The sequence below is a fragment of the Caloenas nicobarica genome, chromosome 2 (assembly GCF_036013445.1).
Source record: "Caloenas nicobarica isolate bCalNic1 chromosome 2, bCalNic1.hap1, whole genome shotgun sequence".
In the NCBI taxonomy this organism is placed as follows: domain Eukaryota; kingdom Metazoa; phylum Chordata; class Aves; order Columbiformes; family Columbidae; genus Caloenas; species Caloenas nicobarica.
Window position 1 is genome coordinate 36,969,609 of NC_088246.1, and position 19,790 is coordinate 36,989,398.

The 19,790-nt window shown below is 44.2% G+C and overlaps 1 protein-coding gene across 1 annotated transcript in view; it reads right to left on the reverse strand.

Annotated features, from left to right (window-relative positions):
* The window catches only part of JAZF1 (JAZF zinc finger 1), a 190,272-nt gene extending 170,800 nt beyond the window's left edge, over window positions 1–19,472 (reverse strand). Inside the window, exon 1 of the mRNA XM_065629477.1 lies at window positions 19,272–19,472. Within this exon, the coding sequence (XP_065485549.1) occupies window positions 19,272–19,386 (115 nt within the window). The 5' untranslated portion in view covers window positions 19,387–19,472. The remainder of the gene's footprint in view (window positions 1–19,271) is intronic.
* Window positions 19,473–19,790: the final 318 nt, after the last annotated feature.

Here is a 19,790-nt window from a genome sequence, read left to right on the forward strand (position 1 = left end):
GTGAGAGCATATAAGAGTCATTAAGTCCTACCTGTAGTCAGATGATGTATAGTAAAGTTGTTCAACATTTGCCACATCAAAAGCTCTAACCAGATAAACTTTAGAATAAATAAAGATTTTTTTAAAAAAAAGAAAGAAATCAACAACAAAGAAATTAAAAAGAAAATTCAAAAGACAGCAAGAAATAAATACAGCATCTAATAAAAATAAGTCCTTGGAGTACTTAATAAACCTTGTATTCAGAAATGATCTCACAGACACTGCTCTGAAAAAAAAGCTCACAGACACAACGTGAAGCTTAGAAGTTAAAATACTTGGCTGCTGAGCTAAGTATTTATAGTTCACCTCGCCTGCCCACATATTTGGACCATTTAAGATTTTCTCCTTCACAACTGAGAGGAGATAGTTATCAAAGCCTCAGCAGCACAATTTGTGTGATAGAGAAAAACAATGGCAGTACAGTTATTATAAACATCTGTTTAACAACAACAAAGTCAATCACAAAGTATTTATCTATTCCCTCTGAAGTAAAACCCATTTAGAATTCTGTGATCTCACTTCCTTGAAAGGGAAATTGGACTTCAGTTTCCTAACCCAAAAAAACCCCAAGTATCTATTTACATGTAACTTATTTATATGTAGACAAAGGAAGTATAAACATCCTTCATGCATGTATTTGTTAATTTGTATGTATTTATGTATAGGCTTATTTATGAGCCTACATCCCCTGATATGCTCATTGGGGTCTTTCCAGCAGAGAAATCATCCATGTGCAATCCAAAAGTGTCAGGAATCATCCAAAGGTTTTGCTTTTGAGAGGTGCAAATTACCTCCTTATGTCCTAGATGCACAAATCCTTCCCGCCCACACACCTTGCTGGCATCTCGCCACAATTCCTGTAAGGAGAAGACCCAGCCCAGGACTGGTTCCACCTCCCCGGGCTGGTTGTCCTCCTCCATAGTTTGCTGAGCCATCTAATCCTTGCAGTCACTTCTAATGGAAAAGACACACTGCCAAACATTAATGTTTATTATTACAGTCAATCAACTGAACTATAATTCTACCATTGTTATCCACCAACACTTTTCCTGCTTAAGTGCAAGGTATGTTTACTTTATTACTGAGGAGCTCAAACGTTTTCTTTTATAATCAAGTATTCCCTTCCTCCTCCCACCTAAATCAAGGTGAATGCTCACGAATCAGGTCAAGGTCTGGAACAATGTTTTCACTCCTAGAGTGACACGGCCAGATGCAGGAAAGCTGAGAATTAGGATTTTCACCAGTTTTAAGATCTGTTGAAAGATTTCGCAAAGGGGAAGCTGGCAGCTTTCAAAAAACCAACCAAACAAAAACAAACCTGCACACCCCCAAACACAACACCCAACACGACCACACAGAGTTGGCATTTTATTATTTTCTCTTTTACAGTATTACTGCTGAAGGAAAAGTTTGAGATCTATTACACCAAATGAAATAGCCATGAAGGAGGAGATCAGATGGCAAAACAAGTAACACAAATCTTATAAAAACCCAGGCCTATTAGAACTGTGCAGACAAAAGTACTTTGGATCTTATTCCAATCTGCTTTGCAGAGAGCCTTCCAACTTCTCCCCTAAGACAGAATCTATACCAGTAATGCTCGTTTACAGTTACGTAAAGATAAAACCATGCAAATTCCACTTCTACACTGTATTTAAAAACAGATTCATTTCCTCTGTGGTCCATAGATACACTGAAAAATGTTGTCTGCCTCTTACAGGCAATGCTTTATCTGTTCACCTATAGTCAGCTAAGCAGTGGGAGACGGCAAAGACAAATACAGGACTCCAAATCCTCCATCCAGATCAACTACCTTTCAACCAGGGTGCACAGAAGAAACAATGGAAACCAGAAACAATGCAAAAATCCCTATCTAGTGCTAAGGTATTGATGATTTTTAGAAGTCATCTTTGGCACGTTATTTGAGAACACTGAATATATGCTGAAAAGGAAAACTTAATCCCCAGTGACCCCTTGTATTCACAGCAAGCTACAGAGTGCAGTGCAGTGCTGGTAACCCATGCACAAGAAACAAGGAGCACAGTTTTTGTTTTCCTATATCCAGTTCAGAATAGTACCACTAAGCTCACAAGTGTACATCAGCAGGAAAAGTTTGTATTTATCTGAAAATCTTTACTCCTCATCAGAAGACCTTTGTATAGCGGCTCCCTCAAAAGTGGAACCGATAAAAATCAGCCAACCACATACGCACGCTCACTCAGCTTGAGATTCGCAGGTCTCAAAACATGTAGGAACTTGTTCCTTCTCAGGAAATGCCCACAATTGATCCTCAGATTCAAGCCTCGAACAAACATTAAAACACCGCAAGCCAGTATGCCATTTATCTAACTCCTTAAACTGTGACCATCACTGCAGTTATCTGAGCACTTGAACACAACTCATGAACACGCACTAGCAACATATCTGATTATTACTACATTTTTGCGGCAGGCAAACATACAGGCTTTTCTCTGTTCTCCTGCAACCAAGATATCTGCTCAAGTCTGCATCCTCCCAAGCCAGCCAATGTGTTATTCAAGCCATTCTCATAAGGTCACGTCATCATTACTGGATGTCTTTCATATTACAACACATTCTAAGCAATAGAAAAAAAGCTACAGCTAAACAAGTTCCTACTATATTAACAAGTCCATCAAATTACTAGAAATGTAGTGTTCCCAAATCTGTGCAACAGCACAGAAACAGCTCAGTGCTCTCCCTTGCATCATCTCCAGAAACAGCATCCAAGAAAGGAGGATGGAGCTGCCTCAAAGCAGATCTGCCTCTTGCTACCACATCTTCTCTTTCTTTGGGACCAACAGGTAGGAAGAGCTGCCAAGCTCGGTTTAGTCTGTATAAGTACTATGGGTTTTCCACGTAACAATCAATCAGTTTTGTTTAACTAAACCATACACATCAGTTTTAAAAAGCACCCAGTACCAAAAGGAGACACTGCAAAAGACCATCAGTTTGCAGAGGGTGAAAAGCTCAGTGCTTCCTAAATATCAGCCCCTCTAGAAAAGTATCTTATGCTGATTATGCAAAAAAACCTAGGATTTGTGTTGTCATCCCCCAAATCACTAGTTCTCTCAAAGTAAAGAGAACTCAGAGCGTATCTATGGATATATGACAAAATGTTACGAATAGAGCAATGTCAGAGGTGTGCCCGTCTCTGAGACGCACAGCCCAGCCATCACCTGTGCAACCAGTGTCACCAAACAGAGCACGTGTCTCAGCGTCAGCCCCCACGTGATGTCCTGTGAGATACAACGCAGGCAAGCTCCTGTTCTGTAAAACTCACACAGATAAATGCTCAACTGGAAGTGGCGGTATGTTGTTCTGCCCAGGTAAACGCATACTTCTTAACACATAATTACTCACTAGCTGTTTGTTAGGGGTTTTTTTTCTGGGAATCCTTTTCCATATCCTACTGCACAGCCATGACACTGTAGCATCAACTAAAAGAAAATAAGGAGATGGGACTGTAAGACTTCAGCTTCATCTACCTAACAATCACCAACATCCAACACTCCACTGCACAGTAAGGATACAGACAGGGAAAGTCGGTCTCCTTTTGCCACGTTGTAAGACACTTTGGGGCTCAAAACATACAACACAGAGCAGTTCAACTTGGTGCACTGTTTTAAAACAGGGGACCGCAAATTTGTTGTCTCAAATGCTTGTGAGATAGAAGTCTTGAAAAGGAAACCAAAACAGATTTGTACCTACCCAAATACAAACATGAAACCTTCTGGTAATGGTCTTCATGCTTATGTTCTGCTCTCAGTAAAAGGTAAAAAAAAAAAAACCACAACAAAAACCAAAACAAAACAGAAAGAAACCACAGTAACCTTGCTTTCTTGAGTGCTTGTCATTAGCTCTGCCTACTGGATTCTAAAAACTCTCATCATGCAAAATGTGCGATTGCTTAACTCCGGGAGCTGAAAGGTGGGAAGCTGCAATGGGCTCATGGTGAGCCTGGAGAGGAGGTCCACAAGAACAGTCTCAAAATTAGCTGCAGACTGCCTGCCAGAGAAGCTACTATTAAGAAATCTGTTCTACTAAGCCACCTACCCATGATAACAAGGTAGAAAGCAACTAAAAGGTACCCAGAAGGGAAGGCCTTTATAATCTTGAGATCTGTTCTGCTGTGGAACCACTGGGAGGCAAAAGGGAGGGAGGAAAAAAACAACAACAAAACCAAACAACAAAAAAACACTATGAAAAAAGCAGTTCTGCTACAACAGCAACAAAACAGTGCTTGTTGAGGAGGAACAGGCCACCAGCCCAATGTTTAACAAATCCGAAGACTCCGAACAGGATGGCTTTAAAACTGACCTTAAGAGAAAGTCTACTGTAGTATCAGAAGAGCAGGAATTTATCATATCTGAGAAGGAGATTGCTTATTTCTTCACCAGGAGTGCTTCAGCATACACAGTCAGTAGCGGAGAACCAGCTTTGAACCCTGCCCTTTGGATAGAACATTCGGTTCTCAGCATCTTGAGCAGCAAAGCCAAGCAAAACATTTCAAGTCTCAGGTATGTAAAAATTCTGCTTCAAAATGAAAATATGGAGGGGAGTAACCTATGTCCAGATCGTTAATGCTGCTCTTCAGGAGTGTGATCTACATGAAATGAATTTAAATAGGACCATGACAGGTCACCTGCAAAGGAGGGAAATTCCAAATACTAAGAGGAATTCAGACAGCTTGAAAAGACAGCTACAATAACCTACGGAAATGATCCAATCTGAAGAAGCGTTTAGTAGTATGAACAAGAGGGGTTTTCAACATAAATTAGATAATGACTTTGAGGCAAGTGCACTGAGGATACTTTTGCCATCTATTAAGAGCTCCAAATCTCATTCAAGTACATGCCTCAAGCAGACTGCATAAACAGCCCGGAGCATCCAAGCCCAAAATGAGTCAGGAGAAAGTGGGTGACCTGTGTAGCTCCTGAATTACGGATGTCTCTGACTAGCAAGAAAAAAAAACATGGTTTCTATTCAGGCAGGTAACTCTGCCCAGCTTCGGAGATTCAAAAACTCCAACCACGACCTCCTGTTAAAGAGCTCATTAAAAAAGCAGACTCCTTTGTCTTTCACAAACTCCTTTCCTTCCTTGCCTCAAGTTCAGATTTCTTCATCTTTACTCCTTGCTATATTCTGTTTGTTTTCTCTAGAAGGAAGCAAATGAAAATTAGGAAAAATGTATCAGACATTAGTAAAGAACAGAGCCAATATGTGCAGATCGGATTCTCCTCAATCCCAAAACCTCGTTTCAGCATTAGTTCTTCAGTTTGAAAGACAAACATCACACATGTGGTGAAGATGAGAAAGGCACCTTCAATGCTTATAGGATTAAAGTACTAACACAGAGGCCTAAACAATACAAGTACAGTATATCATACTATTATGCCAGTGTAAGTGTCCTGTTCCTAAGCCACACCTGTCCTAGAGAGCATCAAAGATAAACAAATTCAAGCAATCAGTATTCACAAGAAAAGAAGGCTTTGAGATTTTACAGGATGAAGTGGTTCAGTGGTTCCGGGACAGAGGAACAGCAGCAGTCGCTGTGGTAAAGGCTTCAATAAACCACTCCTCTGTGGAGCAACAGGAGGAGAGAACAGAACAAACAGTCAGAAGTGAGCACAGCAGCAGGTGAGCACAGACACCAGCTGAAGATTTTTTTTCTTTAAGCAGTAACAGAACAGTAGGCAATTTCTGATTTGCCTAAAAACTCTAAACCAGGTACCCACCAACTCCTACCACAGAATTCATGCAGAATGCCTTTCCAGGTGGATACTTACTATGCAAAGGGCAAACCACTTGGGGACACCCAGAACGAAAGTCTGTGGTCTGTGTGTACACACAGCAGAATGCTCTGCTGAACACAACTGCTTATCAATGGTTAAACAATGCCTGAGCAGAGTTTCCTCCACAGACAGTAACAGCTAGGTATGGAATTTATAATCTCTTTCCTTCCACCACCAGTTAGAGCTTGGCCGATGAGAACGGTGGCAGGGGATGAGAGGAGTTGAATTTTCCTGGTTTAGGAAGCAAAGCTAGGAGAGAACAGAGGGAAGATGTAAAAGTCTGCCTTTGTTCCACAGGTCAACACAGAACAGAAAAAAAATTCTTTTTTTTTCATTCCACCCCCAGTATGTATGATGTTTATTCAGTCATGAAAGGATGATTAATCCCATGCAACTGTCATCCCAAATTACAGGTACTGGAAGGTTTTTCTTCTCACTGCTGCAGCTTACTACCTTGTGTCAATTTGCCAAAACCAAACTAAATATGTGGGCTCTTCCTAACCACCTCTCTTCAGTTCTCACTTTTTATCTTAACCATCTGCACACCTGCAGGATTCTCAAAGAAACATTTACTTGGTCTTCAATTACAATTAATATTTTAAAATTACACACGCAGAAAGATCAGTGTGAATTATTGTCCCTAATTATTGATATAACAAGTCTAATGGAATACAATGACTGCACAACAAATTTTCAATTATCACACCACGTAAATTAACAATACTTTCTAGAAAACTGTATATTCAATTCCATGCCATAGTTCTAGCCATACATCACCACCAGAGATTAAGTTGGTTCAAAAGTAATTGCGGTTTTGGACCGTGAATTTTAAATCATTATAACGAGGCTCAAACACATCTTTATTAATCAAAATAGGAACCATTACAATCAACACATTTTTGCCAATGAGAAAAAAGTTTGTTTATTCCTGTAGTGTAAAAATCCGTGCTTCAGGATTTGATGAACTCTTGGAAAGCAGTTTCTGCATCCTGCTGGTTGTGGAAGCATTTTCCCTGCCAAAAGTTGTCAAGGTGCTTGAAGAAATGGCAGTCAGTTGGTGAGAGGTCAGGTGAATATGGCAGATGAGGCAAAACTTTGTAGCCCAACGCGTTCCACTTTTGAAGCGCTGGTTGTGCGACGTACAGTCAGGCGTTTTCATGGAGAAGAATTTGGCCCTTTCTGTTGACCAACGCCAGCTGCAGGTGTTGCAGTTTTTGGTGCAATCTCATCGATTTGCTGAGCATACTTCTCAGATGTAATGGTTTTACCGGGATTCAGAAAGCTGGAGTGGATCAGACCAGCAGCAGACCATCAAACAGTAACTGTGACCTTTTTTTGGTTCAAGTTTGGCTTTGGGAAGTGCTTTGGAGGTTCTTCTTGGTCCAACCACTGAGCTGGTTGTCGTCAGTTATCATATAAAATCTTTTCCTTGCATGTCACAATCAGATCAAGAAATGGTTCGTTGTTGTTGCGTGGAATAAGAGAACATTACACTTCAAAACAATGATTTTTTTGGATTTTCGGTCAGCTCATGAGGCATCTGCTTCTTGAGCTTTTTCACCTCTCCAATTTGCTTCAAATGCTGAACAACTGTAGAACAGCTGACATTGAGTTCTTTGGCAACTTCTCGTGTAGGTGTAAGGGGATCGGCTTCGATGGCTACTCTCAGTTGGTTGTTATCAACTTTGGATGGCTGGCCGCTACGCTCCTCATCTTCAACGCTCTCGTCTCCCTTGCCAAACTTTGTGAACCACCACTGCGCTGTACATTTGTTAGCAGTTCCTGGGCCAAATGCGCTGTTGATGTTGCAAGTTGTCTCTGCTGCTTTACGACCCATTTTGAACTCGAATAAGAAAACTGCTCAAATTTGATTTTTGTCTAACATCATTTCCATAGTCTGAAATATAAAATAAATAGCACGTAATAAGTCAGTGGCAAAAAAACATAAAGCGAGAAAAGCGCATGAAAATGATGTATAGCATAGCCACATTTGTTTAAGAATGTGTTTGAATATCAAATGGCAAATTTCAACAATGCAAAAACCGCAATTACTTTTGCACCAACCTAATATAAACAAATACTAACACACCTTCAATATTTACGTGCACCTGCTACTACAGAATAAGCAATTGCAAAATTATGTGTTTGGGCTCAAACTTGAATTTATGAGGTACCAAGCATCTTTAGCAGCCACAAGTCCACTCCTCTCCAATATTCAGGAGCTTGGGGGGGCAGGGGGGAATAATGCAAATGCTATGGCTTCCATATAGGCAGGGTCAGGGAAGAGGCATTCCTTCATCTCCATGATACTTAGTGGTAGTGAGCAACCCTGTGAAATGCATTAGAGGCTGTAGGTACAGTGCAGGTGTAGCAAAAGCAGATATAGAATTTCTCACCCACCTCTTTCACAATGATTTCTACGAAAACTGCTACAAAACTAAAATTCATCAGGAAAGACCATTCAAAGGCAATTTTAATTAAAATCCAACCACTTAATATTAAAATACCAGAATGCAACTAAAAATAGCCACACAAGGTAATGGCAACAAATACCTTCTCTCCATCCTAGGCATCCAGTTATTGTCGCACACCTGAACAAGCTCTCATTATTTACCCTGGCTCTGGAAGCAGGCTGAGCAAGCCACTAAAACTCCTTGATGTATTAACTATGTTCCAGATCACGGTGTCCAACATAGACTTTGTTTCCCCGCTGAATCTGGTATAAAGAGAGCCCTGGGTAATTGCCCCAAGGTACCTGTCAGCAAAGACGGGGTATTTGCTCTGTTCTGAAGACAGGCTCTTCACAACCTCACGAAAAACTCGCCAGCGAGAAAGGGGTTATTCTGGAGAGCTGAAATGAGAACAAAATGTTAGGTACAGGTTGCTAACTCTCCGGATAGCTGCCCTAGAACAGAGACCAAGATCTGGAACCGCTGTTAAGCTTGGCTGCTGAAGATAAAGCATGAGGACTAATACAGCTACCGTGTTGGCATTTCCCATCTGTAAGAGCATTCACACAGTTCAGGAGTACTTAGTCAATTTAACAGATTTTCTAAGGTGCAAGGAAAATGCAATTATTAACAATGCTAGGACTGTGTGGAAGGAGTCCTACAGCACAGCTATAAAGTCTCTCTAAAATAGAGCAAGTGCTTACACTGAGCATGGAAAAAGGAAGACTCCCTAGCGTAGTCTTGTGAAATGAAAGTGCATATAGAAAAACCCACGTAACGTTATCTTCCCACTCTCCACAACCACACCACTACATTCCCCTGTGTCTTCCCAGGAGCACAGAGCACTTAAAACTACAGTAGAGGGCCCCAGACCATCCTAGTTCTTCCCTGGAAGGCCATGCAACCATGGGATTTTAAATACTTTTTAACTTCCCTTTTCCCTCCACATTTCACCGTAGTTCTCAGCAATTTTTACAGAATTTGTTACTGTCAATGAAGCTGTCAACTGCCTGGTCCACCCTGCCACATCCACGGTACTCTGCATTTGGGTGAATAACCCCCAACATGAGAGCACAAAGCAGCAGCTCCTCAGCCTCTTCCCCTTACTGTGCTGTCGCTGCTGCAGAGACTGTTCACTCCCCTTCCACGAATCCATCTTTTACAAATTAGCATACTCATTAAGTGAGTCAGGACGCTCTTGCAATACAGCCCAAACAAATTTATGGGGAAAAGCAGTTATTTGGGGTTTTCCTTAGAACTCCATTTATCGTTTCCCTCCCTCCATGCAAAACCAAAGTTGACATAATGAAGACCTGAAGCTTCCTTAGGAAGCCTCTGCAGGCATCCCAGGAGCTTAACGGGACAAACAGGAAGAAAAGCTCCATGGCCCCAAACTGAAATACAGACTGGTATACAAGCAGGTTTTTTGTTTGTTTTGGTTGGTTTTGGTTGGTTGAAGTTTTTTTTTTTTTGCATCAAAGCTGGGACCCTAACAACTCTCACATCGCCCACTTAACTCAATACAACAATCAGTGGTGCCTGCAAGGTAGCAGACGCTCCTCAACAGCAAGTTACAGAAGCTGCAACACCTGTCCAACAGATTCCTAGAAAAAAATACGAAAAATTCACAAAATCACAGAATGGTTGGGGTTGGAAGGGACCTCTGCAGATCATCTAGTCGAACCCACTTGCTAAAGCAGGTTCACCTAGAGTAGATTGCACTGGAATGTGTCCAGGTGGGTTTTGAATGTCTCCAGAGAAAGGAGCTCCACAGCGTCTCTGGGCAGCCCATTCCAGTTCCCTCAAAGTAAAGAAATTTCTCCTCATATTCAGATGGAACCTCCTGTGCTTCAGTCTGTGCCTGTTGCCCCTCATCCTATCATTGGGCACCACTGAAAGGAGTCTGGTCCCATCCTCTTGACACCCACCCTTGAGATATTTATAAACATTGATAAGATCCCCTCTCAGCCTTCTCTTCTCCAGGCTGAACAGATCCAGCTCTCTCAGTCTCTCCTCATAACAAAGATGCTCCAGACCCCTAATCATCTTTGTACCTCACCGCTGGACTCCCTCCAGTAATTCCTTGTCCTTCTTAAACTGGGGAGCCCAGAACTGGACACAGCACTCCAGATGCGGCCTCATAGGGCAGCATAGATGGGAAAGATAACCTCCCTCAACCTGCTGGTCACACTTTTCCTAATGCACCTCGGGATACCATTCGCCTTCTTGGCCACGAGGGCACATTGCTGGCTCATGGTCAACACGCTGTCAACGAGAACTCCCAGGTCCCTCTCTGCAATGCAGGGTTTCCCTGTAAGTTTGTCACCAAATCTACTTGTATCAATGTCAGTCCTTTGGTCTGACAACAAAGAAAGCAAGGGTAGACCTCAGTAATTTGGTGCGCAGCTTTCATCTGCAAGCAGGTAAGCACCTGAAGTCTACAGGAGCCTTTCAATGCATTTGGAGGTTGCTCCCGTAACACTAATACACACACACACTCTCTGATGAAGATACACAGCAGGACTGCATCAAAATAGATGACTGAAAAAAATGACACAGTGTTGTTTTCTCCACTGAATGTCACTGCCATCAACCACAAGAGGGGCTGAGTTCACATTTGTGTACCCACATCAGTCTCATCTAGCAGTGAAACTGGATTTCACGTCTCAAATGTTCCACCTCCTGGTTTCTGGGCGACAGTTTCACTTGCTTCTGTGGAGATAATTCCCAGAAAGTATAATAAGATGGTGACTACATTACACACTGCTGAAGAAATAAGTGATACTTTACATCTATTTCTCCTTTCCATGGCATACTCAGATATTTGCAGTTGGAGTAGATAATCATTATAGGTCCCTTCCAACAGAGAAAGTCTATTCTATTCAACAGCTCTATTTTCTTTCAATGGATATTTACTATCTGTCAAAATATGTTGAGGAAAAAAAAAGTATTTCCAGAAGGAAAACAAATGTTTGCAGCTTACTCAAGTTTGACAAAGTAGTCTTGGGGAAAAAAAGAAAAAAAAAAAGCAGGAGGGAATCTCAGAAGTGTCCAAATATTTCCTAAATTTTTAAAAAAAAGAAGAAAAAAAGATAGAGGAGTTTCATCAGTGCCAACATTTCAAAATGAAAGTGCTCAGTTTTTCACAAAAAATTCTTAAAAAATAAGATGGCCTCTATTACCATGCAGTGAAGTCTTTCTCAAAATCAGAAGAAATACTTCAAAATTAATCCACAATTAAATTCTAAGCTTTTTAGCCACAGAGAACTGACCAGATTGGCTTCAAAATCCCACACAATTTTTTCCATTAAACTGATTTTCTTCTAAATTTAAAATTTCCATTAAACAGCTTCATCAATTTCTACTCCATCCTCTGTAACACAAGACAGAACATTAAAAAGATATAACTAACACCTGTATTTAAGTCAATTCATTCTTTAATGAGTTACAATATCTTACATTAAACTGCACAGTAGTAATGTACTCTATCTTGGGCACTCATCGGAGACACAAACCGCACCACGGTGTCATCAGCATCTTTGATGAAGAAATCTATTCCCCTTGTTTATCACGGCACAAAGGAAAGAAGAAGCCTCCTAAGAATTCAGGGTGAAAACCACAAAAATTAAAATAAAATCATTAAACCATAAATCAGAATATTTCTTCCATTCTACAGACCAGAACATTGCTCCAGCCTCCTGTAACTAAAGGTAAGTTTAATAAACCATATGTACTTCCCTGAAGTATTCGCAGAAGTCTCAGGATAGAATTAGACACTGAGTAAAAGGAATCAGTTGTTTAATTTTAATTGTGAAATTATTCAGAGATGTTCCATTAAAACCAAGGCCTTTTTTTGTTAAATACAGCTGACTTATCAAATCAATTCTCTAATTGCCACCATTTCAAATTAACATGAAAATCTTTGTCTCTGCCTTTTTCAAAGTGTATATAGTTGCTACTTAGATGTTTATCATCTAAATTTTGAATTACTTGTGCTTACCAGAGACAAAGAAAATTAATTCTCAGTGAAATACGGCTTATTCAAGAAAAATAATGATAAATAAAGAAAAGCACATTCAGGAGCAACACAGAGAGTACACTGGAAGCAGCTGGCCGCCAGTGCTTATTTCTTTTGCATTAAAAGTATTCTGCAGCTTGACACAAAATATTTCTGATGACTTGTTTGGCTTTGCATAACATTTTATAGGAGGAAGGAATGGTAGGTAAGATTGTCTCCAGATTGAACAGGTATGTTTCTTCATCTTCTTGCACCATCTCTTCCTCAAATTACTTTTTATTATATAATCCCTGGTCTTTTAACATTCCTCAAGAAACAAAGAAGTGAAAACAAGATCATTTGACTGGCAGCCACCTGATTATTTTACATTTCTCGTAAGGACTGCAGGTTAGCTATGAAAACACCCTCTCATGTTCTGAAGAGCAGACATGATAATCACTATAAACTTCTCCCCAAAGGTAAGTACCTACACACGTGAGGTATAACACAACTGCTACAAGTTGTCTGATGTTCTTCCAGTTTTTCATTTTCTGACTGGAATCTGTTTAGGTCAGCTGGTGTCCAAGAGGAGCGATCCCTGCTGAGGGTAGGGATGCAGCCCTGCAAAGGGCCTCACCCAAAGCCACTCAAGCCAACAGAGGAAAAAGACAAGATCTCTGTTGGCTTTATGTGAGGCCTTCAGTCTTAGAAAGGAAAATTCAGTTTGCAGCATGTTCACAGATGTTTGTTTTCAGCCCTGTCTTCTCAGGAAATACACCATTCAAACTTTATGCCATTAAAACCCTTTCTGCTTTAGCCTCAATGTACTTTGTAACCTCAAAACGAGAACATATTTCATGTCACAGAAGTATCAAAAATGTTTTAGTTCAAGTTTAATGGCACTTCCATTTACCTCCTAGAATTTCTTACAAACATTACACCTACATTTTATCATTATTTAAATTAAAACTCAAACGACAAAGGAAACCAGACCTAGAACTGGAAAATAATCCAAACTCCTGCTCTGCTCAAGATTATGAGTAGGGGAAGATCTACAGAACTGTTAGTCAAGAAAGACTCTGACAGAAAAGCCTTCCTGAAGTAGAACAGCTTTCCTCACCACACCAACTTGCAAAGTGAACGAGCAACATCCTTGAAATATACATCCTTCCACATCACTGTGAAATGCTTTTTCCATAATAACAAAAACTACAGCTGGAGAAGTACTGGGCAGAGGATGAACACTAAATCAACATAGCCACAATTAGGTTTTTCTAGTTGCTTTCCATGAACAACAATTAGTACTACTGTTGAGGTAAATACACGTAATTCTTCATTCATTTTGCAAGGCCACAGGTTTATGCATATTACATAGCATGGCAACTAGGCACAGGTCTGTCCTCTGATTTCCAGACACTGAGCAGAACATCCCATATACCTGGTTGCCACATCACTCTTAGTGTAAAAAAGGTTTAAGATCTACCACTTCTTAAAAAAAGCCCATCTCAACTCTGAATATTAATTTACACATTGAGCAAAATGCTAAAAAAGAGGTACATGACAGTAACCACTTAGACAATGTTCACGCTCTTCTGAAAAGCTCGGCTTTAAGTGAATGAAATCTTTCATACAAACTTAAGTTTGCTAGGCCTTCCATGACTACTGAAGTGTGTAGCCCCTCATCCTCATCACTAGCAACGTAAAAGGGTTCTACCTTTTTATGTTTGTTTTACATGACATACTGTGACCTCCAATACAGAGCCTGTCATCTACATCTATTGCACTTTACTCAATATACTGGTGGAAGTTTGGGCAACCCAAGAGAAAGGAGCACAGCAAACATTTTAGCAATACCAAATGCCATTTTTGCATGTGCTCACAGCCAGCCTGTAACCCAACACCTTTTACTATCAAAGCGAGGACACAGCCCAACCTTTATTAGCATTTCTGAGAAATATATTGAAAGGGCCAACTTTAAGCAAGCTGCATACATTCAGCCAACGGATTATGAAACCACTTGACGTCCTTGCTGAGGAATTTGGCCCCTTGACTGCCTAATATTAAATAAGAACCGAAGTCACTGAAGGTAGCAGATGCCAAAGTTACCATCAGACACAGAATTTCAGAAGCCTCTTTCCCCCCATATGACCTGAACATAAGATTTTGGTCTGTCTTCTGCAACTATTCTTTTATTGAAGAAGTCTTATTTTTCCCACTAATTTTTCCCACTAATCCTAACACTTAGAAAAGCAGGTGCCTCTGCTCCCACTGCAAGTGCTGTTATGTTGCAGGTCCCATCCTAATATTTGGGAATCGGTCAACTTTGATGAGAAGCATCACAGCTCTCAGTTCCGACAGTGATATTACACAAATACCTCACTGGAAACTATCCAACACCAGGACTTCTCATAAAGTTATGATGAAATGTTCAGTGACAGTAGATCATATTAGTCTGTGTAAGTACTGTATAAGAAGATGGCATTTTTTTTTTGTCTTCAAGCTCTTCTAGCAGTTTCAGTGTGATGCAATTAACAAACTCTACGTCCACTAAGGTTAAGAGTGTCTTCAGATTTACTCTTCTTATCTCTTCCTATCCACTCTTCCACCTCTTTGGGCCCATGTTCAGACACTCATTTCATTCACATCCATTTCCTCAATGCTCAATGAGTCTCAGAGAAGCAGGACTGCTCCAATAAGCCATACAGCTACAGAGGTGCATAGGGCATGTCAGTACTCATCATGAACCAAGTGAACATACAGTGGCTCATACAGGCAACAACCTCATCTGTACACAGGATTAAAAATATTATTTGACTATAAATACAAAGCAAAAAATCAAATAAGCTGACCTTGTTCAAATAATGGCTCTTCAGCATCAGAGTAAACTTTGTATTGTATCAGTAACTAGCTTTAGGGAGCTACTTGACCCTCACTCTAAAGGATGCAATTTGACTGTGGGTAGATTGAAGAAGAATGCCCCAGAAGATTACTTATACCAAGTTAAGACTTAAATGTAATTTCAGAAATGCTCTGTGGAACCAGAGGTGCCCTTCCTAACATCACAGCTGAAGACACTGCTAGGATTGCAGAAATGCAATAAAATTTGCCATGTTGCCACAGCTGAATACTCAGCAGTTCGGGGTTGGTGGTTTGGGGTTTTTTATTCCTCTCCTGACAGTACTCTGGGGAACTGACTGGATTAAGTCCCTTCCATTGTACAGTGTGAATCTGGCAACTGGCAGTAAATTAGGCCTTTTGCTCACAGACTAGAGACATCAGGAAAGTTAACCAAACCACCTGTGAAGGATCGGAGCAGCCAAAACCAAGAGGCAAAGAGACAGCCTGGCAAGGCAGACTAAAAGCCCCCTTCTCAGCACACTGGCAGAGAAGGTAACAACACTTCAGGTTGCTTGGACTACACGCTAGTAGGGAAAGCTCACTAATGAGCAGTTTTAAATCAATGTCTATTTTACAGGCTTAAAAGAGCTCCTCCTGCCGAACGTGATTGCGTTGCAGAGGACACGGGTAAGGCCTTCCAGAGGCTCCTAGAGTAGCGCTCCCGAGCTAGCCTAACTCTTGAGAAGTCTTCAATACATAAACGCAAGACCCAGAAAGCAACTGATATGCTGATGGGCAAGCAGCACCATCTCAGAGCTGAATATTTCATCCGACGGGCACAACTCTCCTAGGTTATCTGCACTGATAGTTTTTGAAGTAACTGGCAATTTATCAGGTGGCCACTAAGACACAGGAGAGAGGGAAAGAAACCAAACAAACCAACCAACCGCTGTACACCAAATTATTTCATTACCATGTGATTATTAATTTATGAGTAAGGAAACCAACTACTGAAGCCCTCAGAAACCAAATATGTTCTGTTCCCAGAATGCCACAAAAGTGTTTCCTTATACTAAATTTAGCCTTTTTTTAAAGGTTGACCAAAAAAAGATCCCTTGATAAGTATTTGTTCTCACTTTTTCAGAGATGCAATACAGCTCTGAAAAACGACCAAATTCTTTCCATCTATCCACTGATAATGTGAAGGATTATGAACCCATCCCATGAAATGTGGCAGAGCAGCAACACTGCAGCATGCAGACCATCAAGAGCCCATGCCACACGCGCCTCCCCACACAGAGCTGTTTGCAGCATGAAGTTTGTCTTCTGTGCTGTAACACCATCTGCCCAGCAATTGCCCACTTCAGTTTAAACTAATAATGGAAAATAACTCAATCAAGTTTTCTTTATTGCTGCAGCACACACTGAATGTCCAAAGCAATGTATGTTTTACATGGCATTTTACTCTTTGCTCTATATGACAAAAACTACAGTCAATTTTTAACATGACAAACTTCAGTGCACAGTTCTAGACCTGTATGACAGCAAACACTGGACACTTTGCATCAGACTGAGAAAGTAATTCCAACATAAGCTCCTATTCAGACGTTTATTCCTTTATTTCCCAGCTGCCTCCAGAAAGGTTAATCGCGTTCTGAATGAGTGTTTATCTGGTGAGTTTTCATAGATCCTCCTCATTCAGGCTGTGCCAGGAGCACCCCGTGTGCACCAAACCACACAGTTGAGCCTCCACAAGAGAACTGGCATCCATACTTGGTGTCTGGTACAACTCCCTGCTGATTTTTCCAGTGTTTGATACAGGTGAGCAACATACCCACATCTTGTATTCACAAGCAGGTGAAGTTTAACCTGACGTCACCTGCCTGAGGTGAAACATTAAAGACGAAGCATGAGCAACCTTATGCCATTCTCCACCAGTTCATGCTCAATCAGCTGCATGTGTGACATCATATGTGCAAAGTTTCAGTTCTGTGCCCTGCAAGTATTGGCAAATGACACTCAATTAAGTGTATACGTGTGCTGAATCTGTAACACTTTCTTAATTTTGAGATAGAAAAAAAAAGTAATGAACACTGGCTATACACGCAGTTATTAAGAATCTACAGTATTTGAGTATATAGTTCTCCCCTCTGTGGAGAAGTCCAAGAACCACTGACTAGGGATTAAACAGCAACACACAGACCACATGGGCTGGACTGTATCTTTTCTGACACCCTGTGCGCTGTGGCACCTAGGGACTGATAATGCACTTGAGGGACACTCAAGATGACTTACAAAATTTAATTTTGGGAAGCTGTTTCCCCTAAGCTTTCCTGGCATAATGTGATGCACAGTGTAGGAAAAGCTAAGAATGAGAGAATCAAAAAAAACCCAACAATATCACAACAGTATGCTTGCACCATGTCAAGTCATAAATTGCAGAGTTTTGTGGTATGTGGTTTTGTTACCTCATACTAGGCATCGTGATAATTATGAGAACCACACCTTTCATCTCGCTGACCTGTTAACATTACATTAATGTAACGTTACATTTGCAATTTAAACTTCAGTGATTTTTTTCAGGTATTCACGCCTGCCTATTAAAACTTATTAAACTGAAATGCACGGTAGGTTCATCATTTTGTAACAGCACGTGGCTTCCTTACACTTCCAGGGAAACACATGAGCTTTCAGTCTGGGGGTACTCAAAACTCCTAAATTTTCCCCAGATTTTAAAACTTGGGTCTGTTTCAAGGAATTAGCTCAGTTTTTGACAGCTTCAGCTCTGTATTTTATTAGCAAAAAGAGAAAGTCGGGAAGTTTCGGAGGGGAAGTCGCCTAGAAGCCAGGGCAGCACACCTGCCGAGGCAAGAGAGCGGAGCTGCGGGGCGGCGGTGCCGTGCCCGGCTGGGGACGGCGCAGGGACGAGATGCTTTGCCCAGAAGCCGGAGCGGGAGGCTCGCTGCCGGCCGGCAGACCCTCCGCCCCCCACGGACACGCCTCAGGCCCGGCCGGCCGCACTCAGGCCGGTCCCCTCGGAAAGGGGAGAGAGAAAGTTGGCGCCCACGGCCGGCCGGCCGCCGCGCCGCCCCCTCCTCCCCCGGGCGCCGCCCGCGCTGCCGAGGGGCGGCCCCGGCGGCCCCTGCGCACGCTCCCGCCCGCCGCCCATGAGGCGCTCTCGCCGGGAAGGCACTGACGAGTCATCGGCCCGCCGCCCGCAGGCCCGCCGGCCTCCCCGCCCCCGCGGCCCTGGCGGGACGGGCGGCCGAAGGGAGCGGCGGGCGGCGGCCGCCCGGGCAGCGGCCGTGTCGCAGCGCAGGGGGAGCCCACAGGTGATGATCCAGCGCGGCGCTGCCCGGCCCGTCCTCCACGGCCTGGCCTGGGCTCCGCGGCTAACGGCAGCGGGTGCCAGCGCGGCCACCTTGGCCTCCCGCCTGACCGGCCCCGGGGACTGCACCGGCGGCGCGGGCCGCCGGCCCCCCCCCCCCCGTTGCCGCCGCCGGGCCTCCCGCCCGCCCGCCGCCGGGCCGTCCCTCCCCGCCCACCGCGCCGGCGGCCCCGGCCTCCCTCACGCCGTCTCTCCGCCGAGAGGCGCCTCCCGCGCTGCGGCGGCCGGTGCGGCCGGAGCGCGACCCGTCCTCCCCACCACACCTAGCAACAGCGCTGACAGGACGCAGTGGCGGCGGCGGGAGGAGGAGGAGGGGGAGGAAGCGGAATGGCTGCCGCGGCGGCGGCTCCCTCCCTCCCCGGAGCCCTGACAGCCAGAGCCGGGGCGGAAGCAGCAGGCGGCGTGCTGTGCCCGTCCTCCTCCCTCCTCCACCGCCTCCTCCGGGCTTCTGCGCTCCCTCCTGCCAATGCAAACTAACTCCCCCTCGCCAGGGCCGGCGGGCTGCACGCCTCCCCCGCACCCACCCATGCCGCCGCCGCCGCGCCACACGCCGCCTCCCCGAGGAGCCCTCCACGTCGCCCGCAGGACCCCTCCTGCCACTCCTCGCCCGCCTCCCTCCCCCGGCTGCCGCCACCGCGCCCCGGCTCCCACTGCACCTTGTGCCCCCCCATCCCGCCGCCGCCGCACACGCGGCCCCCACGCCCCCGCCTGCCCCGGCCGCGGCCCCTGCCCCGCGGGGCACTCACCGATGTGGTTGTCCTCGATGTGCTCGATGAGCTCCGCCAGGGTTGGGAAGTGGAGCCCGCAGCCCCCGAACCTGCAGGCGTTGGAGAAGAAGGAGGCGGCGGCGATGCCTGTCATGGTGTTACATCGAGATCCCCCTGCGGTGCCTGCTCTGCCAGGGCCGGCGGCGGCAGGGCGGGGAGAGGCGGGGGCAGGGGGGAACGGGACGGAGAGAGAGAGAGAGAGATGGGGAGCGAGAGAGAGGGTGGGGGTGGGGAGGAGGAGGTGGCGGCGGCGGCAGCAGCGTCGGGAGCGGCGGAGGGGAGGGACGGGCTGGGTGGGGGGAGATGAGGCAGCCGCAGCTGGGAGGAGGGACCAGCGCGGCTCTGTAACAGCTGTGCTGCCCCGGCGGCGGCCGCCGGCAGCGGGAGGAGCAGGGCACCCGGGCCGCCCTCCGCGCCCGCCGCCGCCGGGGAACACCCGCGCCTCCTCGCCGCGGGGGCGGCGGAAGCCGCCGTCCGGCACCGAGCGGGGGTGGGGAG